General features: G+C 39.1%; 1 protein-coding gene across 3 annotated transcripts in view; it reads left to right on the top strand.

Moving 5' to 3' along the window:
- The window catches only part of fli1 (Fli-1 proto-oncogene, ETS transcription factor), a 55446-nt gene that overhangs the window by 6007 nt on the left and 23851 nt on the right, over window positions 1-25588 (top strand). For all 3 annotated transcript variants that reach the window (XM_057838647.1, XM_057838648.1, XM_057838651.1), the window contains 3 exons: window positions 14749-14960; window positions 18087-18238; window positions 21710-21913. In XM_057838647.1, coding sequence (XP_057694630.1) covers window positions 14749-14960; window positions 18087-18238; window positions 21710-21913 — 568 coding nt within the window. The remainder of the gene's footprint in view (window positions 1-14748; window positions 14961-18086; window positions 18239-21709; window positions 21914-25588) is intronic.

The following is a 25588-nucleotide window of genomic DNA, read 5'->3' as shown; positions in this document are numbered from 1 at the left end:
TTGCGGCTTTGTGGCAGCTGGGTGTGGTGTGTGTGAGTTTGTGTATGCGTGTTGAAAGTGTGTCAATGTTAGTGACACCTAAAGGCCTTGCATATATGATTATTTTGTCATTTTAGATGGTGGGTGGTTGGATGGAAGCAGTACCGGTCCTGGCATAGGCGGACTGTGTGGTCGCTCAGGACGCTAGGGGGCGCCAGGTTATTTGGGGTGTGCGAGTCTAATAAAAAAAAAAAAAAAAGATCACAAATCCACATGTCCGCCACATGATTTCAGCAATATAGTCCGTAAATATTTTACCATGGGTAAAGTCACTTTGTGGCACTCATGAGAGAGGCGGGAAAATTCCCGCCTACAGTGTGTAAGCAGGGAAAGGGACTTACATCCACTTCACAAACCATGACAGGTACCATAATTTTCGCAATTTTCGCAGCTGACTATAAGCCGGCACCCACCAAATTTGACACGAAAACGCCATTTGTTCAGTTAGATAAGCCGCACTGGAGTATTGGCCGCAGCTCTCCTTACTGTGTTATGGGATATTTACACCAAATGATATTAACCATTTACACTTTATTTGACAGCGGCATCATACGACTATCATAAGTCCAAATGAACCACCATGAAGCTTTGAACAAATTGGCTGCAAAGCTTCATTGCTTCAAGAAGCTTCATTTGGCCATCCCTGCTCCCTTGGGGGAGACAGTCACCCTCTGCTGCCACCTGCTGTCTACACTGTTGTTGTCCAACATGCCTTCTAGCATGCATTGCAGTGCTACAGATTTAATAACAATCAAAATTTATGTGATGTGCGAATTATTTTCTGAGTTACTGATCCAGTTGTTTCATTAATTGGTAGTTATGGTATTAGGTAACACTTTATTTGACAGTGGCGCCATAAGACTGTCATTAGACAATCATAATTATGACATGACACTGTCATGAGCATTAGTGAATGCTTATAAAAGATGTCATTTAGTGTTATATGGCAAATTATCTCACTTTTGAATGAATGTAAAAGATCCGAGCTAGACATAAATGGAGTTAGTAATGTAATTTGCCGGATGTCACTTAATGAATCTGTTATAAGCATTCAGTAATGCCCATGATAGTGTCATGTCATAATTATGACGGTCTTATGACGCCGTCGTCAAATTAAGTTTTACCTATTAACCCAAATGAATCAACAAATAAGCCGCAGTAGACTACAAGCCGCAGGATTCAAAATGAAAGAAAAAAGTAGCGGCTTATAGTCTGAAAATTACAGTAATAACAGGTCATTTAATCTAAGGTCACTCAAACTCATGGATTCAAAATGAAAGTTAAAGTATCACCTAATAACACAAATTAAAAAAAAAACATAATTGAGCAACTAATAAAACAACTGGAAAAGTAAATGAAGCAATAATTAGCACAGAACACGTACTTTGAATGTTATTTAAATCTGTTGTGCCGCAATGCATGCTGTGAGGCATGTTGGACGATAACAGCATTGACAGCAGGTGCCAGAAACCCAAAAACCCAAGAATAAAAAATGGATTTGTAGTTGAAGCATGGGTATGAATGGCTGGGCTTACTTGTGTACTCTTTGTGAAAGAATGGACTCTCGAGCTATGAGAGCTTCCTGTTCTCCACAATCTTTTCCTGACAGGTTTCCTTTTCCTACTTAAACAAAAGACAGGAATGAAGCCCTTTATTCCTGCTCTTGTCCACCACCCTCTTAGTGGACGTCTGTTAGTTTGTGTGGGCCAAACAGGCAAACTTGTGGACTACATGTGGTGTTGTGATGCACTGAGATGGCTGATGTAAACAGGCAGGTGTATGACTCTCCAAATGATTGTTTATTTACAGTAGAGCCTCCAGTTGAACAAAACACTGTCATGTAATCAATTAGCTTGATGCAGCTTGACACCAAGGAAAGAATAAATCTGCCCTGGTGCCATTGTATGTGACTAAAATAACAATGAAGTGTAAGTTCTGTACAAAATCTTTAAAAACAACCTTTTTGGGGGAAGATCCTCTGCAGCTTGAAATCAAAATAGAGAATTGAATGACACGGATACAATTTCAGTGTGTAGGGAAAATGCTCAAATACAGTGATGTTGTTCTCGGCAAGGACCTGTCGGATGAATCGGACATTGCAAGCATACCCGTTTTCATGGTGAAGCTGTCAAAAGCAGCCTTGCCGCAACTCTTGCCTCTTCTTTGACAGTGATGTGCTGGGAATCATTGTTTGGATTATATGGATTACATTAACTGGCATCATTCGTACTTTGCAATTCGCATCTGAAGTAGACGGTAAATTTTATGAGACCAGTCCTGTAAACTTTCTGACATTTTGCCTTGTATTTACAACAAAGATTTGAACTTTCAACTTTCTGCCCTATAAAAATTGGCTTCAGTGATGACTCAATAATACGGAACAAGTCATTTCTTACTGAAAAGGGGGACTTGATTTCCTGTACAAAAAAAAAAAAAAAAAAAAAAAAAAAATTCTGTGTAGATGACAACCTGCATCCTGGTAACAATTGTGTTCCATTTAGTTGTACTTGAAGAGTTCAGTGGCTGTTATCCTCATTTGTCCTCCATGTTTGGAAATACAGTATACTTGACATTTATTTGCTTTTTGGTCTGTTGGGGCTTAGCTGTGGACGAGTGGTTACTTATGCAAATTGATTTCATAAAACAACCCTTCTGAGAGCCCTTGAGCAAGGCGCAAACCTCCCTGTATAATTCCAGGTCAGTCAAATGGGTGTGTGTTTTTTGTTATGTGGGCTTAGTGTAATTACTGTATGTACAAAGCAGTGTTGTTTTGGGCAGCCCTTTAAATTTTTTTCTTTGTCTTAGTCTTTTGGATGATAATACTTTTTAATCGTAGTCATATTTTAGTCATCTCAAAATGTGTTTGTCTTCTCATAGTTTTTGCAGACGAAAATGGAATACTAATTCCGTACAGTTTCAGTCGACGTTGATTAAAAATGTTTTTGTAAATTTGAAAAAAAAAAAAATACTCCAAAAATAAATAAAGGTTGCATGAACATTGACAGACGAGCACCTATTATAGCGTTTACAAGGACAACACCAATGTGGTAATAATACACATTCAGCAGGAAAACAGCACATTATCTTCAATGAACTATACCCACCTGGACGCCAGGAACTGTATGTAAAAAAAGTCCCAGAGTTTAAGAGGACAAGCACCGTTAGCATTAGCCTAATGCAAACGCGAATGCTATGCTAACAGTAATGGTAAATGGTGTTATACTTATATAGCGCTTTCGAGCTACATTTACAGTATTGTGTGATGACCATTTCGCACAACCTGTAAAGGCTAAAGCAAAATTGCATATTCTCTCTGGCCAAGATAAGAAAACAAATCTTACCGTGTGTGCAAGCTTGGAGACAGGAGATGACACACTGGTGAGTCGGAGAGTGTGAGGGGGTGCAGCCGTCCAGTGAGTGACACAACCAGACACTGCTACAATCCAGGCTAACTACACGTAATATGTCACACATTGTGAACATGTGACTAAAACATTTTCGGCTATTTCTCGTCTCATCAAATGAAAACTGGCATTTGCTTCGTTATGTTTTATTCTCTCAAAACACGTTTTTAGCTCGTTATCATTTCGTCATTGTTATGATAAAAGTGTTCGTTGACGAATTATTTCCGTTATCATCATCGTTGACGAAAACAACACTGGTTCAAAGCACATTCGTCCGGTGACAAGCCGTACGCAGCAGCACTGGATACCCTGCTGACAAGTGGTGAGTCATGCAGCACTGGCCCACAGTAGGTGCGTTCCAGTCAGCTAACTTTTTTCCATGGGTCCGCTGAATTTGCATTACTTCGGGAGGTAAACGTGACTGCGACAGACTTCAATTACGTCCGTGAAGAGTAATCTTCCTCGAGCAAGCACTGGCATGGGAGCAAATATTCGTGCTGAAAATTCGAAAGAGAGGAGGATGATTCTGACGCTGTGTAGGCACACACAAAGGGACGCTTAGCATGGTAGATGAGTCGTGAATTTATAGGAAACAAGCTTGACAAAGTACCATTCACTTTACCTGTGGACATGGGCCGTGTCACATTGCTCTAGTTTGCTGACAGACAGTTGGCACTTGAGCGGGGCGTGGCTTGAGTACAGTCAGCCCTATTTTCTCCCATTTTCAAGCCTTGTTACATATACTACTTAACAATGTTTTTATTCATTCAAATTTGGCAGGCTATTTAGGAGCAGTCTTTTCTATTGCCCGATGATCAGCCTAAGGTCATACCTTTGCGAAATGTCCTACAGGAGCCGAATTTGACAGCCGGAGTAGTACCATGAGCTTTCAGCTTATTTTGTTTAGATGCATACAGGAAAAAACTTTCTAAAAATCCCTTATTAATGTATTAATATCAAAGGAGGGTAGTATACAGTACACGCACTATGTGACTATGGTGGTTAACAGATCAACACTATGCTTTAAAGCTACCACAAGAAAACATACAGTACAACACTCAAACGCTATGAATTGAAAAGGTCAAATAAGACTCAATAAAAACGAAAACATTAAGTTCTCACAGCTTTTAACCGACGTTCGCATGCATGCGCATGCGAACTAGGCACTGGATGGAAGTCTCGATGGGTAGAAGGTAGAACACCCAATCATTTTATTAATGTTGACTTCCATTGCACAGTCTCTTTAGGACAGAAGCGAGATGAATGTGAAATATATATGTAACCCCTGTAGGGCCAACATGATTTTTTTCAGTTGGGCACGAGCGCTTATGATCGTCTCTGGAAGGAAAATTTTGTGTACCAGCAAGTAATTGATCACACAATAAATAACTGGAGCCACGAAAGTGTTAAAATTCAAAATTATAATTGAAATAGAAAACTATGTATAAATATTTACAATATATTCACAATCACTGCCTATTAGAGCCGGCTCTCTAATGTACAGGAGTTCAAATTTGTACCAGAAAAAAAAAATAAAGTGTCCCTTCATAATAAGTGAAGAGTATCCCAATTTATATGAAAATAAAAGTGCACTGTTCAGTTCAGTTGATCCGATCCATTGCAGAAGCAGTTCGCAATCCTACCACAGTGGAGAGGTAGGAGTTTGAAGATTGTGCTCCTTGGAAAAAGGAAGCGGTTAGGTCTGTCGATCAAGGGTTAGCTCACCATCTCCCTCCTCAGGGAGAATCCAGAATCTAAATCCAGTGTAATTCAAGGGTCATCAAAAAACCTAGCCTGTATAAAACAAGGCTATTATAATCTAATTAATTTTGTAATTCTTAAGTAATGTTAAATTTAACAACATTAACTGCAGTTTAACTCAATTTAATAACTGAGTTGTCTGTTCTCATTTTAAACATATACTGAAACACTTATACAAAATATATTCAACATTGAAAAGAAAAATTAACGTTGCAACTGTCAACAATTTAGTATCACAGAGAAAAGGTTTCATGAGTGCATATGATTCAACTGCTACCACTACATTTTTACTTTGGAGTATAGTTAGCACATTTGCAGTAACTCTGTGCTTCCAAAGAGCTTCACTCGCTCCAGGCTCAAGGAAGTCCGGTTCCACTCCTTTCTCAATTTGTCAACATACAGGATGACAATTTTTTTTCCAAACTTTAGTCAACAAATTCTTATTAAAGGCCGAACTGGCCAGCTAATGCTAACGTTAGCTCCGCATAGCTTGGTAGGCTAAATTTACCAAGGATGAGTAAACTGCACTTTTGCCGCAAGCACATCGTCTCCAACTCAGCCCAGGCTGATCAGTAAGTGCTACCAAAGGTTAACTCGCTTTTTGGAGGGATATTAACCGTAAAATGTTGAATAAATTCGCCCAGTGGCTCTCCTATGAAGCACCTCTCTGCTGCAGCAGCTCACAACGAAATAACACAATTATGTTTAACAAACTTTTCCAGCGTTATTATATTGTGTAAATGCATTTATAATGATCATATAAAATGTGTAGACTATTTAAACATTAGGAAAATGTGTGGGGTTTTTCTGCAAACTGAGAATTCGTTGCCTGGCACGGCCAGACTGTTCTCCCTGTATTTTTCAAACACTGAGAGAAATAGTCTGGGAACAATCCCATTAACGGCCTCTCGAGATCAGATTTGTTTTATTTGGGTGACGTGTTCTCAACGAGCAACGTCACTCTTGCGCGTCGGAAGTCGTCTCCTCAACAACACAGATGGTGAACAGGAGAGCCGAGAATATGTTCCAATCCACCGTAAAATCAGTTTTAAATTACCAAAAACACATCGACACGAGTCATTGACAACAGTCCGTCTCGCGCTAGCCATGTTGCATAAACTCCGCTCTCCTCGTATGTTTACTTCCGCGCGCAAGTCCCTCGTCCTGCCCTCATCGTTTTACTAACGTCACGTCTGCCCGTCGCTGATTGGTCCACTCCGCTGTCTGTTTGCTGTGGCTTGCTCCGCCCTGGAAATTGTATCCGCTGAATGGTAGCCAGACTCAATAGCTGGAACAGCGTTGAGTCTGGTGTACCAGGCAAGAGAATTCGTTACAAAAAACAGGCTTTTATGGCGCATCCCGTCCCTTTCCTCCTTCTCCTGAGTCATCACAAATAAAACATAAAATTATGGGAGGGTTTTCGGGGTTGGGCCTACAAATAATATATACAATTTCGTTTTTTGTTTTTCGGGGTCGGGATACCCGCGGACCCGGGTCGGGTTGGGCTGGATTTTTTGGGCCCGATCTTACCTCGAGCTTAAATACAGTTTTGAGCTTAAATTGGCTGCAGTTACAATATTGGGAACGCTCCCTCTGGAACAAAACACAATTTGACCAAGATTGTGACAGCCGATGCCGACCAAAAATGACGTAATATCCGGTTGCAAAATCACGCTAGTAACCCTCCCCGCTCAGAGAGCGCCAATGGGCAACACAGGTCAAGTCTGTGAAAGCTCCAACCTGCTTCATTCTCGGGACTTTTTGTGCGTGAAAGCAATGACCTTACACGGGAATTTCCCTGGATATGTATGTGAAAAGGGCTCAAGATGCTTCCAAAGAGCTTCACTAGCTCCAGGCTCAAGGAACTCCACTCCCTTCTCTATTCGTCAACATACAGTACAGGATGGCAATTATTTTCCTAACTTTAGTCAGCAAGTTCTTATTAATGGCCAAAAATGCCAGCTAATGCTAACGTTAGCGCCGAGTAGCTTGATGGGCTAAACTTACCAAGGACGAGTAAACTGCACTATTGCCTTATGCACACCGTCTCCAACTCAGCCCACACTGATAAGGAAGTGATACAAAAGGTTAACTCGCTTTCTGGAGGGATATTAACAGTAAAATGTTGAATAAATTCGCTCAGTGGCTCTCCTATGCAGCACCTCTATGCTGGAGCAGCTCATGACGCGGTCAGTTGAGAAAAGGGGGTGGTCTCATTGCCTTGTTGGTAAATTTCTATTGGCCTGGTGCTTCTGCAGAGGAGTGGAGACTCGTTTTATATATAATTCACATTTTGTGAATTTGATCATCTGTAACTAAAATGATTGAAATGCAAATATGAAATTAATAATATTAAGTTCCATCATGTTATTCAATTAAAAATATGTATTCAATTATCTATTGGGTTACATATTTAGAAATACCTGACACCAAATGTGATTTCAACAGTTGTCCTCTTGTGCTTTGTTACAGCCATGTAAAGAAAACTGTAATAAAAATACACCCATAAAATCTACCTGAGTGTCTGTGAAGCTTTAAAGCATAAGTGCTGCAGGGCTGTAGTATGAACATTGGAGTTGTTCTCATATTTGTCAAAATAATTTATGCAAAACTGTTCTAAAAGTATTTACTTCTTTCTTCATAATTCTGGTTTTATGCTTTTAAAGTATGAAATAAAAAAATCAACTGGCAATGGAAATATCTGAAAAATCACAATTTGGATTTTTGTCAAAATCTTGCAGCTCTAATCTATATCACACCCTTAGAATGTTTTACAATTTGGTACAAAATGCAGGACTAATATATTAAATGATTAACCTAATGCTCCTTATGTGTACAGTAGCCTACATATTGCTTTTTTGTGTACATACTTTACTTGTATAGTATCTCTACTACAAAGGGAAACCAAACCGAGATGCTAATCTCTACATTAAACCCCCCCCCCCCCCCCAAAAAAAAAACAGTCAAATTATTCATCTGTGTCCCTTACCGATAGCAAATACATGAAAAAAAAACAACTGTCAAATTGTTCATCTGTGTCCCTTACCGATAGCAAAGAGTAGAGACCACTGCAGATTTCTTTTCAGTTGGGAGGGCCCTACTCCTATTTTTAAACGTCCTGCTCTACCATCTTGATGGGCAGACGCTACTTGCCAATCATGGTTTCCACTTGACAGGCTGATATGTCACTTGGTATATAACTTGCAACAGTCACAATAGTCGCAAGTGGCCTTATCGGGCCATAAAGAGACATTCCCTCGCTTGCCACTTTATCCGTGGCATACTAGCTGGTGTGCACTGCTCAGATAGCAAGTAATACTGCCTGGGTTCAGACTATAGGATGGATCAACTGATTAAATGGCCGGGAAATCTAATTCTGTGAAGTAAGTTTAAACGTTCTAGTGGTTTAGCTCTTAGCTGACCATTTACTTGACCTGTGGGGGTGAACTTTATTCCATATTTCCCTACCAGTTATGCTTTTTCGCTTGATGTCTGGCATAGTCCAAGGTAAATGAAGGGCAACTTTATCCAGCACAAGTTGAGGCATACTTCTGCAGTTTAATGTTAGCATCATAAAGTAAAAGCATTATTACATATCATCTTAAACTGGTGTTTGCTAGATGCATGAAACATTTTACTTCCCTGGTTTCTTATCTGATTTACCATTTTGTGAATAATTGCATTGTAATTAATTTTTGCAATCCCAATTTCTTAAATGTGTGAGTAATGTGTAGTACTATATCTAGTGGATCTTCAGTAAGATAGACAATGCTTTTATACTTAATGCACATCAGTGAGATTGAAAATATTGATATGCTTCGTCACACCACTCAATATTTTTACCGTAATTCCCGTACTATGGAATGGACCGGTTTATAAGGCGCACAGCCCAAATTCCACAAATTTTAACAAAAAAATCCGCATATACGCCACACCTGACTCTAAGCCATATGTATCCATACTAATATGGGATATTTACGAAGTAAGATGTTACACAAAAACATTTGATTGAGCAAAAATATATTTATCAACCAAATTAACATAATGGAGTGCGTCCTGCTAATGCCGTGGCTGAGTGTTGGTTGAAAATGGCTAACTTGCGTTAACATGGCATCCCCTCGTCATAGCAAACAGTAGATACTTTAATCCTGTCTTTTTTTTTATTTAATTTTTTTTTTTTTTTTACATCAGATCACAGCATTGAATGGACCCATATTCAACTAAAAATACATTTTTTTTTTTTTTTTTTTTTTGATGAAGTCTGATGAAGCAGGGCAGCCTTTGTCATCGCTAGTAGCAGTTGAGATGCCCAACAGTCCATGATTCGACTTAAATAGGTCTTTTGTAGCGGCACCAAAGGTCTTAGCTTGACAACAAGTTGGTATTTACACTGAAGAAGCTCAGTTTCTCACAAATGGAGTTTTTGAGCGTTGGAGCTCATGAAAATTCATGTTAAAAAAACATGAAGCAAAAAACACTATAAATAAGCTGTTCATTTTTAAAACTCACAGGGTTCAAATGGAGAGAAAAAGGAACGGCTTATAGTCTGAAAATTACGGTATATCATTTTTTTAATGATATAAATACTGTCCTTTGAGGATTAAACATGTCTCCGTCTAAGTCTTGCCATCAGATTCAGATGCGTTTCAATCAACATTGAGAAGCAGAGAAACATGTTGAGAATTCTAAATATTCAGACTTATTCCTCTCCGTGCCATTTCTGAATTTGTATAACGGTGAATGGGCAATGGTTCCTCAAAAGCAATTGTCATGAATTTGAATGAATTCCAACAATGAAGTCTGGAATGTAGACATTTGAAGCAAGTAAAAAAGTACTTTGTAGAGTAAATCTAACTATCTGGAAATGTTAAAAGGGCCTGCTGAAACAGTGCAATATGTCATCCAGTGAATAGTTGCTTTTGTTTTCTTTAATAAACTTACATTGCTTACATTGCTGAGCCAAAGCAGTTAGGTCAGTGTTGCAGTGACCCCCCTTGGGCTTCTGTTGAGTTTTCAGCTGTGGTGAGCAACCAAGGGACCAGACAAGACACACCACAGGGACAAGAACCACATCACTATAATTACTAAAAGACAGAAGCCAAACATTAAATATCCATGGATAGATCAATCATTTATGATTGAAATTGTTAAGAGAAATGAAGACATGTAGGCAAATCAGTATTTGTTTTCACCCTAATTGCACTGAGAGCATACATGATTGAAGTCATCTAACATCAACAGGAAGCTACAGTAGCTACAGGGGCTGTTTAGCCAAACGACTTAGGATGCCAGACTGTGATATGAACCATAACTGCATGTAATTACTTAAAAAAAAAAATCCTCAGAGAGTGTACTGTTGAAAACACAAGTTCTTATGTAGTTTAGAACATGAATTCTGCTGTTAATTTTGTATCAAATTCGTATCTCTGTTACCACCTTATAATATCCTGGAACTATCAAAGGATAAGTTCAACATTTTGAGTACTTTATTTGCGCTCTTGGCCTGTAGAGTCTTAGGACTCATGTTATTATGTCATGTATTGGCAGAAAATGGTGCAGCTCCTGACAACTAGCCTTCAGAGCTCATTACTTCTTTTGTAACATAATTATTTATATATATATATATATATATATATATATATATATATATATATATATATATATATATATATATATATATATATATATACATACACAGTACTGTACTGTACTTTTTATTATATTATGTCGATACAGGATATACTGTATATATATATTTTCCCCAAGTGGAAGCTTCCATGATCCTAATAAATTTAATAATTAAAAACAAATAATAACAAATGTATATATATATATATATATATATATATATATATATATATATATATATATATATATATATATATATATATATATATATATATATATATATATATATATTCGGGCTGTCAAACTATTAAAATTTTTAATCGTGTTAATTACAGCTTAAAAATTAATTAATCGTAATTAATCGCAATTAATCGCAATTCAAACCATCTATAAAATATGCCATATTTTATATATATTCTGTAAAATAATATGTTGGAATGGAAAGATAAGACACAAGATGGATAAATACATTCAACATACGGTACATAAGGACTGTAGTGGGCATTTCACTCTACTGTCATTTAAATCTGTCTATGCTGTCCTCACTCTGAAGTGTTTACTTTTTCCAAAGCTAGACAGCTAGTGAACGACGCCTTAATAATCAGACTTCTTCCTTTTTCATCTGATTTATTAATAAAATGGCCTCAAACCACCGTCCTCTTTAGACCGTAGTGAAACTACAAAAAAAAGTACACAAGCATTGCATTAGCAACAACGTTAGCTTAGCACGCTATACAGGTTCACTAAACATAAACAAAAAGCGTCTCATACAAAAAATATAACATTTCGCTTACTAACATAATATGTACATTCTTTACAACAACCATACTTACGGACAAATCTTGTCCAAGGATCATATAAGCATAACATTACAACGTGGGCGTCAGCCCGAGACGTCGTGCAGCCATATTGAACTGGCAAGAAAACAATAAACCATGTCGCAAAGCGACCACAAGAGTTCGCTGTTAGACAGCACAAAAAACCTTGCTGTAAAACTTACCAAAAGGCAGAATACCGTCTGAGCGGGACATGTGCGTTAATTGCGTCAAATATTTTAACGTGATTAATTAAAAAAATTAATTACCACGCGTTAACGCGATCATTTTGACAGCCCTAATATATATATATGTGTGTGTGTGTATATATATATATATATATATATATATATATATATATATATATATGTATATATATATATATATATATATATATATATATATATATATATATATATATATATATATATATATATATACTGTATATATATATATATATATATACTGTATATATATACTGTATATATATATATATATATATATATATATACTGTATATATATACATACTGTGTATATATATATTTATACTGTATATATTTATACTAGAAAAATAAACATTTTTTTAAGTGTCAGAAAAGAAGTAATGAGCTCTGAAGGCTAGTTGTCAGGAGCTGCACCATATATATATATGTGTGTGTGTGTGTGTGTGTGTGTATATATATATATATATATATATATATACTTGATAATTTGATATTTTGGAATTTTACTGAGCAGACATGGAAGTGGAGCCACCACAGTTGAGTAGGGATAGAAGGTTACCCAAATAGCAGATACAATAGACAGATACATTTATTTATTTATTTATTTATTTTAAATGTAGATAAAATATGTGCCCATACTCATATTAATTGAGTGAATATATAGATTTATATCAAAGTACCACTTAAAAGTTCATTGAAGGCCTTTGGAAATCAATATTATTTATCTGTACACAATGTGTACTGTAGTGTTGTATCGGTCGTGAACGATTCGTTCTTTTTGAACGAATTGTTTGGGTGAACGAGACCGAACTAATCACCTTCTGCATGGATTCGTTCTATGAAGTTGGGACTTGTTAGCTGCGTGGGAGGGCGTTGAGCAAGCGGCATAGCCTTCTGACATCGCACAAGACCAATCAGACGCCAGCCTCATCGCGGGCAGGGGAGGGAGCGGAAACAGAATCAGGGTGTCTGTCATTCACTTCCACGTGTGGCCAATAAGCAGCCAGCGTGCACGCAAGGGGGCAAGACTGAGTTATGTCACTTCCCGTTCACTTACTCGGTCCTCTGGCTCCTGACCGAGTTTGTTGCTAACTTGACTTTCCAGTCATGCGATGAACGAGTCAAAAAATGAAAGGAAATGACTTTGTCACTTATTTGTTAATCCGGAGCCTATCATATGCTGCTCAAACAGACAAAAACACCACACAAACCTAGCGAGCATGGTTTAGTGTACTACTTTTCTCAGCAGACTCGGGACTACATATGATGACATACTATCAAATTTACAGTAGTTCAAAAACACTTTCGCGGGTAGCTACGAGGCAAGCAAAAGCTGAGCTGCGGTCGCGTGACGGCAGTGCGGGGGTGGGGGGTGGGGGGTGGGGGGGGGCTGTCATTGTATGGATGCTTCATGGCAGCGATATTTACCTCATATGTGCACTGAAAAAAGAATAGTATGATCACCATAATACTGATTTGCAATGAAACTATCTACATGTGCATTTTTTCCTAGTGTTTTTTACATTTTTTTCGTGTCAGAGCGTGTCGGGTGTTGGTTGGTTTGACAAATTATGTCCATCCATCCATCATGTGCTACTCAAGCGCCCAAAAACAATGCACGCGGGCACGGGAGATTTCGCAGTATGTCTACATTTTTCTTAACAGACTAATGAGAGTAGAAAGGCGACATTGTAAAGAGCAAACAATTATTTCTCGTCAGCATTTGACGATCTGAGATGAGGGGACGACAGGGGCGCTGACCGGATTATTTTATTTAATAATACCAGTGATTTGCAATGAAACGGTCTAATATCAAAATGTAGTATTGTTTTCATTTCAGAGCAATACATTTCACAAATAGCTATTTACACTTTAGTTTTAACAATAATTACCAAAAATAATAGTGATGAGCATAAAAACAAACCCACAACAGAGCATGAGGTCAATATGATGTGTTGGTCGTTCCATATTTAAAAATTAAACTTTCGATTTATCATTATTTTCGTGACCGCAAGCATGCCGCGTTGGCTGGTAGCAGCAGCATTGTATGTGATCAAGATCATGCTAAAGAAAGTCCGTGCGCCTCCGACCCCAAACCCCCACTACCCCCACAAAAGGAAAATGTTTAACCGTGTCCTAAATCGGAATGCAAGCACAAGCCATGACTTTGATCCCATAGAATTACGACAGACGACGCGGAAGTTCTCCCTCACTTTTGCAGCAGCGGAAAGGAGACGAGGCTGGGAAAGCAGAATGATATCGTCTGTCACTCATTTCTGAAACTACGACGAGCGGTCAATGGAGAGCCTGTGTGCAAGAGAGGGAGGGAGAAAAGCAATGTCACTTCCTGTTCAGTTATACTGCGAAGCGGTCTTTGGTGATTCGTTCGGCAACGTCACTTCCCGTTCACTAACCGAACGATTCATTTGGGCGGGGAGGGGGATGAGGGGGTCGAACGATTCGTTGAACGATTTGTTTGAACGAGTCTTTTTACTGAATGAACTGGAATGGATTCGTTTCCTCAAGTGAACGACAGATCCCGTCACTAGTGTACTGCTTAATTTGTTGTCAAATAAAAATGACTACCGGTAATATGAATATAAAAATTAAGAAGAAATGAAATGAATAAAACTACCAAAATGACTGAGTGGGCTTGACTGCTGAGTGCTTAACTGCAAATGTATCACATTATTCAAGGGGATTGACAGCTGCTTTTATAAATAAAGCTTTTCCAGTATTCCTTATTGCTTCAAATCCTCACTCCATTAATGAACTACACATCACTAACCCTTTAAAATCGTGCTGTCTTGTTAGGAATAAGATGTAGACCCTGTTCCAGCAAAGACACACCACATGACCAGTGTTTCTCCTTACAGGAGGCACTGTCAGTGGTGAGTGAAGACCAGTCCTTATTTGAGCCAGCGTACGCTGCCGCTGCCCCTCTCCCCAAGACAGACATGACTGCATCTGGCGCGCAGGACTACGGCCAGACTCACAAAATCAACCCGTTACCCCCACAGCAGGAGTGGATCAACCAACCAGTACGGGTCAACGTCAAGCGAGAATATGACCATATGAATGGATCGAGGTAGGAAGCGCCACTATGTGTTCAATGTAACATGATCATGTATGGAAGGATTATTTTGTATGTATTACTCAGGGTTATCAATCATAGTAAAGCTTACTTGATTATTTGAAACAATTTTCCTGTATCTAATGTGCCAACACTCAGGGGCGGAGTTTCGTTTTCAAAGTTGGGGGGGACAATAAACAGTAACATTTTAGAGAGTAATTATTGTGGGGGGCAATGATAAACATTAAGAGTAATACAGCATCTTTTACTGCAATTTGTCACTTTAATTTTTAAACAGGGATATGGTATCTTTCTTAGTCCAGGTGGGGCCGTTTACATCTGGACTCTCCGAGAATACAAAAAATTTCAAATTTGCATTTATGTGGCCCCGTCTCCATTCGAACAATGTCGCAAGTCCGCATGGAAATGATGTAGTATTCATGCCAGGCCCTAGGGGGCGGTGCAGATTTACAAGGCGACCCCACCAAAGTTCCTCAGGCCGGAAAAAAAAATGCCTGCCCACTCGAAGCAACGGCATTTTGCTTTTGTTCAAAAAGGCACAAAAATGGAAACATTCAACATATTTAATTTAAAAATATTATTAAACAGTAAATTAAAGCCGACATTCTGCCATATTTGCTGTTTTTAATGTTTAGTAGCACCGCTGCGCACGGCCAATGTGACGTGTATGAGTGCTGACGTTATCGGCGCGGTCTTGCACCGTGGGAGCCTTTAATATGCATGCGGAGCAATCCCCCCTCACTCAAATTCTTCCACTTTGGACGCAGGATTTTTCGTCTTTGCCTTCCGCCTTCGCCGACACCATATGCACGCAAGGCCACTCCGCAACACAGTCATTGCGTCTTCGTGTCGCAGAGTCGCCATGTAAACTGTCCCTTAGTTAGAATCAATTGGTTGAAATCAAATGTTATGTATCATCATCAGATACCATCATCTGTTCCAGACAATTGATGCCCTTCACGAAGCCATGTTCACCATGCAGCAATGTTCCCACTAACCTCCTGTAAATACTCGCATCAAGCATGCCCAAATTTTTTTAAATGATTAACAAGAATGGTGGAGCTAGTCATTTCTGAGTCCTAATGAGAAAATGTTTTGTTCTGGTTTGGAGACTTTTTTTTAATTATTTTTTTGAGCGATGGTCTTAAACTTTAGGTAAGGTGATTAGCATCTTATTTCAGTTCATTTGTTGATTTTAATTAATTATTTTTTCAAAGTGCTTTTTTCACACTCTTTCTTGCTTTGGCATATTGTAGCTCTACTTAAAACCTAATTCTAGCAATTTTTCAACTGGTCTTAAGATTTTGATCAGGACTGTATAGGTTACTTTTCCTTTCTTATATCATTACCTAGAATAATAAATCCTTCTTGGAAATAAATCTAAAATGTCATTAAAATATGAACTATTTCTGATAATAAAATCTAGACAGTTAGCCGTTTAGAGTGACAAAAATAAATCGTTACAGGCAGCTCCTCTCTTCTCTCCTCTCTGTGACTATCACCTTATGCTTAGCTTTAAGCTTTGTTTAACATGACACAGTAATAGAGAGTAGACCTTTGAGCAATGCAGGAGAAATGACGCATAATCTGAATCTCGAGATTTTAGTACATGGGATGTTTTAGAACTTGAGTGAGTGACTGTGTTTGTGAGCAGATGTCTCACCCGGTCCTGCAGCGGTGCGCTATAGGCACACAATACGGAGTTCAGCTTCTACCATATGGAGCGGACTAAACCATATTCAGAGAAGGGAGGGGTGAGAGAAAGAGTCTAAAGTTTAAATAGCACATTATTGCGTGAATTTCAATTAAGTATAAAACTCCAAAAATACTTATTTTGGGATTGGGGGAGGAGCAGCTTAGTTGAGGTGGGGTGGGGGGGTGTTTCCCCTGTCACTCCCGGGATATCCGCCCTTCTCAACAGTAACTCTGATTTTAAATTAAATAACAGGGCACAGCACCAGAAAATGTAAAAAAAATAATAATAATAATTAAAAAAAAAAAGCATAAGCAGTACTTAAATTGGGATGATTTATGTGCAAACACAATCTGGTCTATTTTAGATAAACACAAAACTATAATTCTGTTGTGTGAAAACAACACGTGGATACACAGGTTAATTATTCATTTTGCCACCTAGTGGAATTGCATTTAGTTGTGGCAAATGTCTAAAAGTCACAGTAATACAGTACGTATGTAAATGGCAAAAAATATACAGTACATTCATTTTTTTAGTGAATATATTGTTTTGGAGAACACGAAACGAAAAACAGTGAAAACATTACCAACAGTATACAATACTTGATGCTCACTTATAGCAAGCTAGTGTGCCATGGCAAAATCCCTTTCAATCACAGGTTTAAATTCTTAGGGGATATCTTCATTTTGTAGTGCTTGTCTTAAATAGTAAATCACCTGTGTGAAACAGACTAATGACAACAAACTTACTAAGCAAATAAAAATTATTCTGAAATTGGCAATTCTCAACACAATTCACTGACGCTACTTTTACCTGACAATGATCTTACACAATAATGCAAAAGTGGCGTTTTGCCGTTATTTTAATTCCGCGTTTACATGACAAATATGTGTGGGGAAAACTACGTGCATGCGGAAGAGCAAAAGTGCATGAAACCTATCATATCCATCCTGATCCTCTGTTGTTGAGTGTTATGATTTCTTTTCTGCTATTTTGATCTACTCTGACTTTTAATCATTTCGTTTACTTTGTTTTTTTATCTCTTGCATCCAGAATTTGGTTGTAAAGTGTCCTTGATTATCGTGAAAGGTGCTTTGAAATAAAATGTATTGGGAAAAGTTTCAACTAGCAATAATCGCGCCTTATTATTATTATTACTGGATTTAATGTTGATATGAAAAAAATACAGTACAATATTTTCTACCAGCAAAAGGCTCAAACAAAACGCTGATGCCCAGCTGAAAATACTAGATTTAACCGATTGAATCTCAAGTTAACTTTTTGTTCTTTTTTTTTTTTTCAAACCGATCAAATTCACTGGTGAAAACCACTTTAACTAACACTGTCGTGTGTTTTTGCCAAGCAACCATTTCATAAGACATCAGAATTTTTATCCTCCTAATATATTTGTGTGTGCATAACAGGGAGTCTCCAGTGGACTGCAGCGTGGGTAAATGCAATAAGCTAGTGGGGAGTAACGACACATCTCAGATCAACTATGGAAATTACATGGACGAAAAGAACGCCCCTCCCCCCAACATGACTACCAATGAACGAAGAGTCATTGTACCAGCTGGTAAGTCCGCAAAATACACAGTTACAAGCCCTTAAATTGTGGCGTATGAAACTATATTTATACATTTCATACTGTATGTCGTTAGTGAGAAATAAATATAAAAAAATAAATTTCCGCTTTCACAAGCCTGCGACTGAGTGTGTGCAACTAAAATATCTAAACTATCTGTCAAGTATATACATCAATTTGGCAAAGCGCAGATGACGAGAAATGCATCTTTAAATCTGCCATTTAGCTCCTCCTCTCATTATAGCGCTCTGGCGCCTCCATCTTGTTGATGACGTCGCAGAATGAGCGGTTTCAACGGATTTAGCATTGAGCCTAATGGAGGAGGAAGCGGTTTTCAATGATTCTGGTTCAAGTCTGGATTTTTCGAATGATATTGTCGATCCAGAGGTAGTATGTGATATACACCGATATACAGTGGGGCAAATAAGTATTTAGTCAACCAAGTTCTCCCACTTGAAAATATTAGAGAGGCTTGTAATTGTCAACGTGTGTAAACCTCAGCCATGAGAGACAGAATGTGGAAAAAAAGACAGAAAATCACATTTTTTGATTTTTAAAGAATTTATTTGCAAATCATGGTGTAAAATAAGTATTTGGTCAATACCAAAAGTTCATCTCAATACTTTGTTACGTACCCTTTGCTGGCAATAACGGAGGCCAAACATTTTTTGTAACTCTTCACAAGCTTTTCACACACTGTTGCTGGTATTTTGGCCCATTCCTCCATGCAGATCTCCTCTAGAGCGGTGATGTTTTGGGGCTGTTGTTGGGCAACACGGACTTTCAACTCCCTACTCACCCCATTGTGTCTAAATGATAACAAGAACCAGAACCACACCTAGTGAATGACCTACAGAGAGCTGGGACCACAGTAACAAAGGCTACTATCAGTAAAACAATGTGCCGCCAGGGAGTCAAATCCTGCACTGCCAGAAGTGGCCCCCTGCTGAAAAAGTACACGTCTAGGCCCGTCTACGGTTCGCTAGAGAGCATTTGAATGATCCAGAAAAGGACTGGGAGAATGTGTTATGGTCAGATGAAACCAAAATAGAACATTTTGGTCGAAACACAGGTTCTCCTGTTTGGAGGAGAAAGAATACTGAATTGCACCATACCCACTGTGAAGCATGGGGGTGGAAACATCATGCTTTGGGGCTGTTTTTCTGCAAAGGGACTGATCTGTGTAAAGGAAAGAATAAATGGGGCCATGTATCGAGAGATTTTGAGTGAAAATCTCCTTCCATCAGCAAGGGCATTGAAGATGAGACGTGGCTGGGTCTTTTGGCATGACAATGATCCCAAACACACAGCCAGGGCAACAAAGGAGTGGCTTCGTAAGAAGCATTTCAAGGTTCTGGAGTGGCCTAGCCAGTCTCCAGATCTCAACCCCATAGAAAATCTGTGGAGGGAGTTGAAAGTCCGTGATGCCCAACGACAGTCCCAAATCATCACTGCTCTAGAGTAGATCTGCATGGAGGAATGGGCCAAAATACCAGCAACAGTGTGTAAAAAGCTTATGAAGAGTTCCAGAAAACGTTTGGCCTCCGTTGTTGCCAACAAAGGGTACATACCAAAGTATTGAGATGAACTTTTGGTATTGACCAAATACTTATTTTCCACCATGATTTGCAAATAAATTCTTTAAAAATCAAAAAATGTGATTTTTCTGTTTTTTTTTTTTTTTTTTCACATTCTGTCTCTCATGGTTGAGGTTTACCAATGGTGACAATTAAAGGCCTCTCTAATATTTTAAAGTGGGAGAACTTGCACAATTAGTGGTTGACTAAATACTTATTTGCTCCACTGTATGTTTGAGTCATATTTGGAGGAGGAGGATGATTCAGAACATGAAAAAGGCGACAGAGACTACAAACACGAAGCTGATGACTAGAGCAGATTGCATGGGCAACACAAAATGACATCATTATTTTTATCTCTCCAATATTTTCCAGGATATTTGTTGTACCTTAGCATTTTTTCCCCAATCGCTATATAAATTGTATGGTCCTGACAAATAACAGTCTTGTGCTAAATGGAGTATGAAATATTAAAAATCCATTTATTCAGTACTTCAGAGCTAAACTACTGCATAATGGTCAAAACTGCTGACTCCTTAAACCTCCCGAACGGTATTTAATGCCACCTGAGTTAGTTCGCCTCTTGTCATTTCCCTACCCCATCCTCGGCGACGGAGGAAGAGCGTAAACAAAAGAGGCGGCATGAGAGCTAGGCTACATGCTAACCCCGAACAGAGTGGCTCTTCCAAGTCTCTTCCTAGCCTTTCGAACTCGAAAAATCACGCAAAACTAGCCCGACTCATGTCACACACGGCGGCGGGGGTGATTGCCTTCACCGATCGGCCATTCTCGTTTCAGCGGACTATGATTATGACAGCTCGTCATTCCCCTGCTGTGGCCCCGGCAAGCAGTCCCGATGGACGCTTTGGCTGTCCAGGGAGCGGCCGGGCTGCTGACATGAGGGGATGACGGCAGGCGCCGGGAGTGGGAGGGGAATCGCATGTCACGGGCTTGTTGGACTTGTTTTTCCTTGTTTTTCATCAGTCCTTCTGGATACAGTAGTTTGGCTGAAGATGACCTCATTCGCTGACGTCATATCTGACTTCTTCCTCAATCCTACACTCTTGCTGGAAGTCACTCATTTTCATGGCGCGTTACTCAAAAAGTTGAATAAATATATCGATCGCTTCCACACACATCCAAGCGGTCCATTTCACTCAGGAGCTTAAAATACGTGTGCATACATCTTACATGTAATATGAAATAAACATGCTTTCTGTTGTCATATGCACTTTAACTGCAATGCTTTCACCAAGTTAATTATTAAAGAATGTGAAACAGCACTATTTGTGTAGCTGCAAATGCAGTTTCAGCATTGTAACATATGAGAAATGTTGAAATTGCCAGAATTATTCAAAAATCAAACAACAACAACAAAAACAGTTATAAAGTAAAAGTTAAAATGGATTTTATTTTAGAAAATGAGAACAAAAGAATTAGCTTTTGGAGCAGTCTCACAGGTTAATTGGAAATTGAAGCAGACAGTCCAAAAGTCTTCCAGCACATATAGGCTGCACCTTGACAGCTATAAGTCTCGGGTTCCAAATAGTCTATGCAGTATATCCAACAGACACTATGGTTTGTTGAGTAAGTCTTTCCAGATGTAACTACATGTAAGAAATGTTGAACAATGACAGAAAGGGATTTGAAAATGAAGACTCACCGTAAAAGTCGATTTACCTGAAACATTATCCTACTGTGATGAATTATCCTAGGGTTTAAGCAGGACAATGAAATATGTATATCTAATAACTGAGCTATATGTGCTCTTAATATATCGTGCTGTTTTCAACTGGTTCATTTTTTCCTATTCCTTTATGCCACATGCAAGTTCAAGTAGTATTTGTAGACAATAAACTACTGCTTCTTTTCCCTATTTGCGCAGATCCTTCATTGTGGTCACAGGACCACGTGCGTCAGTGGCTTGAGTGGGCCATCAAGGAGTACGGCCTGTTGGAGATCGACACGTCCATGTTTCAAAACACGGATGGAAAAGAGTTGTGCAAAATGAGCAAGGACGACTTCCTCCGGCTCACCACCATGTACAACGCAGAAGTTCTCCTCTCTCATCTCAATTACCTCAGGGAAAGTAAGTGTGGTTCCAAAAATGGTCAAGTAATCACTGGCTATGTGTACATGGACACAATTTCTTTATTCTGATCAGCGTTCAAATTAAAAGTGATTGGATGCACTGTTTTCATGGACAGAAATCCCATTTTTGCTAGGAACTAATTATTTTGACATGCACATTCACCAAATATAACAGAAATAGTTGCAGAACGAAGTTGTAGCGACTTCCGTGTCAAAAATACATCCCTCCATCCATTTCTTTAAATGTTTTTCGGAGTATTTTCTTTTTTTCCCAGTCAGGTTTTACAATAATTGTAAGATCATAAAGTATCTCAAGCAACAATTTTGTTATCGATACTGACCAGTTTATTCTTGCACCTACCCTTTCTTTCACTTGCTCTGCTTCAAGTAGCATCTGGGAATAACAGAAACGCATATACTGACGTCACAGACATGTGCAGTATTGAAGGTTCTTCCCAAAAGTTTGGATTAATGCGTTTTCATGCGTGCCAATCAGATAATCAATCAACATAAACCATCCCTTTCATTCAGAATAGAATCGTGATTGGAATGGGCTGGATCGGGTTAGAATATTCCAAATGGGGGGAGTACATGAAGCATTTGTATTCCGATCAGGTTTTTCATCTGAATAAAAGTATCCATGTAAACAAAACCACTGACAGCCATTTGAGTGATGATTTATTCAACTACAGTCAGCAGAATAAATGGTTTTTTCCCCTCCAGATTAAATCATGAAAAACTGGTGGGAGATAATCTTTGGACAAAGGATGGTACTTTCCAATAAATCTGGCAAGGGGTTGTTTGGGTGACATTCGATAAAATCATCAAGGGAAAACGCAGACACGAAATAAGAGTTTCAAGTGACAATCACTGGTCATTTTTATTTTACAAAATTTTAGTTTCCTGTTTGTTTTGCTGAGTTTTAACACCTTGTCCATTGTTTTCTTTCTGTTGGTTATCTTGAAAATTATCTATTATAATTGTTTACCAGTCATTAGCAGTGTCATATAAAGAGGAAAGAGCTCCTTCCTATTGAGATATTCATCATCTAACATGTCTTGCTGCACTTTGCTGTGCCATACACCACATGGTCTTTAGAAAGAAGTCCAGGTGCATTGCCTCGGGAAGCAGGCTACGCCAGTGAGTCCAGGCAACTAAATTCGAGCTTATTACCTTTGAAGAGGCTCTTGATGGAATCCCACTTCATATGTTTCAGCTGGGAACCCAAATCAATTGGCTGAGGCAGTATGCAAATGCCTTTGAAATATAAAATATAACATCTGGTAAGGATAAAAATTGTAAGTGCACGAGCTCAGTCTCAGTGATTATCAGAGAAACTGCTGGAACTATGATTGAATACTTTGCATTCTAAACTAAAGAACATTAAGTGCTGCTTTCACTGCTGCAAAATATCAGGAAACCACATTGAGCTGAGTGACTGATGTCTCCACTAAATTTAACATTACTCCCAAAACATTGCGATGGGCCTCAGTGTGATGTAATGGGAACTGTACTTTGAGGGTGTCAACAGTTTTCGCCGTGCACGTTGTCAGGGTAGAGAGGGATGCTTGTCATGAGTATAACAGCCTCATTGTACAATGCTGCAGTGTGTGGATATGTCTGACTGCCACTCGGCACAGCAGTTTTCATAATGGCCGCCAGCTACATGACTTAGCTATGGCTTAAGCGTGCTGCACCGTGACTTTGCCCGTTGCTGCCCCCTCTTTTGATTTAGACCGTGTGTGCTGTGGAATCCTCTTCGCTTGCCCATTGAAATTGCTTTGGATCATTTCCCGACAAACAAAAGCAATGAATGCTCCCTTCCCGTGCTTGAGCTGACCAGCTTCAGAGCAGCTGTCTGGGAAGCACACGGCATATTATTGATACTGGAAGCCTACGGGCAAGATGAAGTGCGTTAGTACCAAATGTTTAAGAGAGACAAAGTAGGAAGATGGAGGGTAGAGGCAGACCCTGCAGGGACAATGATTTGGTAACTAAATACATTTGCTACTCTGGTCCTGCAGCACGATCATAGTGGAGAGTAAACCTGTCCAGATAATAAGACTCCTGGCTTCACTCACGAGTTTGGAGGCAGGCTGAGCATCTCAAGTCCCCCCCACCCCCACCCAAAAAATGATGGAGGCTACAGCTGAGCCAAGCCCTGAAAGTATTAGTGACTATAGGTCACATGATATTTAATGGACTTCTCTTTCATTCATTATCCTACACACAGCTCCAAACAGTAAATTGTCTAAATTGACAATGCAATCATTTCATAGACATCTGTGTGCATCTTGCGTGAGTCTGTTTATGAACCTCTGATTAACATTCCATGCAGTCATTTAAGTCTAAATGTACACTGGGCGCGGGGTTAGGACAGACTTCCCCACCCTGCGGCCATATAGTGGAGCCAGACATAGTTGCCACGTCCTGTGCAGATACATTATTCAGGTACCAGCAACACTGCCTCTGCCAGAACAATAAGAACATCTGTCTGGCCAGCCAGCTGCCTGTTGTAACAAGGGTAGTTGCCAATACCATATTTTGGCTTGATCCTTGGTTAACGTATCCAGATTTTTATAAATGATGGCTGTCCGCAACGCAATGTGCTTTCAATTTGGGGTGCAATTGGAGAATTTGTTCAAATTAGTCTGTCGGGGAAGGACCGTGGTGTGTTTGCTTTACAGCACCCATGTATGTCGGTTTGATTCCACATGTGCAGGGAACTCGACACACGGGGGAAAAAGCCAGGTTAGGCAAGAATATACTGTCGAAGTTATAGGAGTAGACACAAATTAGGGATGTAAGCGTAATAACTAGTTCAATATATTTTTTAAAAAAGTGTATAGACACAATTCAAGCTGCTCATGAGTGAGCAGCTAGCTATCACTAAACAACAATAGAACTGTGTCTCCCTTGTCACTGTTTCATGTGTATCTGGATGGATAATAGTGGGAGTCAAGTTAAAATGGGAAAGTGGAAGAAAAAAAAAAACGAACGATAAGTCTGGGCTTCTGCACCGCACTGTTGCTGAGTGGGGGACATTCCCTAACCCTCAATAGTTTATACAGACCATAAACATCTGGTCTTGAAGGCTGAGTAGGGAAAATGTTTCTCTCCCTTTTCTACCCTCGCAACATTTTTATTGAGCTCCTTGTGTATTAGTTCCTTCTATTGGCAGGTTATCATTGGCTTGGTGCTGGCTTGCCTGGCTGACTTGGCCTTGTTAGACGTCAACTGCTAGCTGCCCCAACAAAGCTAGTATGCAGCTGCTGTTTTTAACGTGGGACATCAGACGTTTAGCTCTACAAGAATTTATATCACTTTGAAACAAGTGGAGATGCAGATGGCACCTGCCAAATAGGAATGCTGATATTGGACAATTGGATAATCAGTTGGACAGACTTCATGATGGGCGCCTGCTTTCTAAATAATATTCACTCCGTTTTCTCTGAAACTAAATCGATCTTTTTCCACTAATGTTTATCCCATGCAAAAGAGCTGACCCCAATTCCAGGTGACTTAATGGGGGAGTATTTTTTTCTTGGTATATGGTCAAGCGATCATAATTGTTTGTGGTTCCAAAGATCACTGAAATCAATGCAATAGTGTTGAGTCGATGGCAAACGTTTCGTTCAAAAAGAACAAATTGCTTGGAGGAATGAGACTGAAC

Source organism: Corythoichthys intestinalis, chromosome 6 (assembly GCF_030265065.1).
Source record: "Corythoichthys intestinalis isolate RoL2023-P3 chromosome 6, ASM3026506v1, whole genome shotgun sequence".
Lineage (NCBI taxonomy): Eukaryota > Metazoa > Chordata > Actinopteri > Syngnathiformes > Syngnathidae > Corythoichthys > Corythoichthys intestinalis.
Note: the sequence above shows the minus strand (reverse complement) of the source record. Positions and strands in the feature narration are given on the sequence as shown.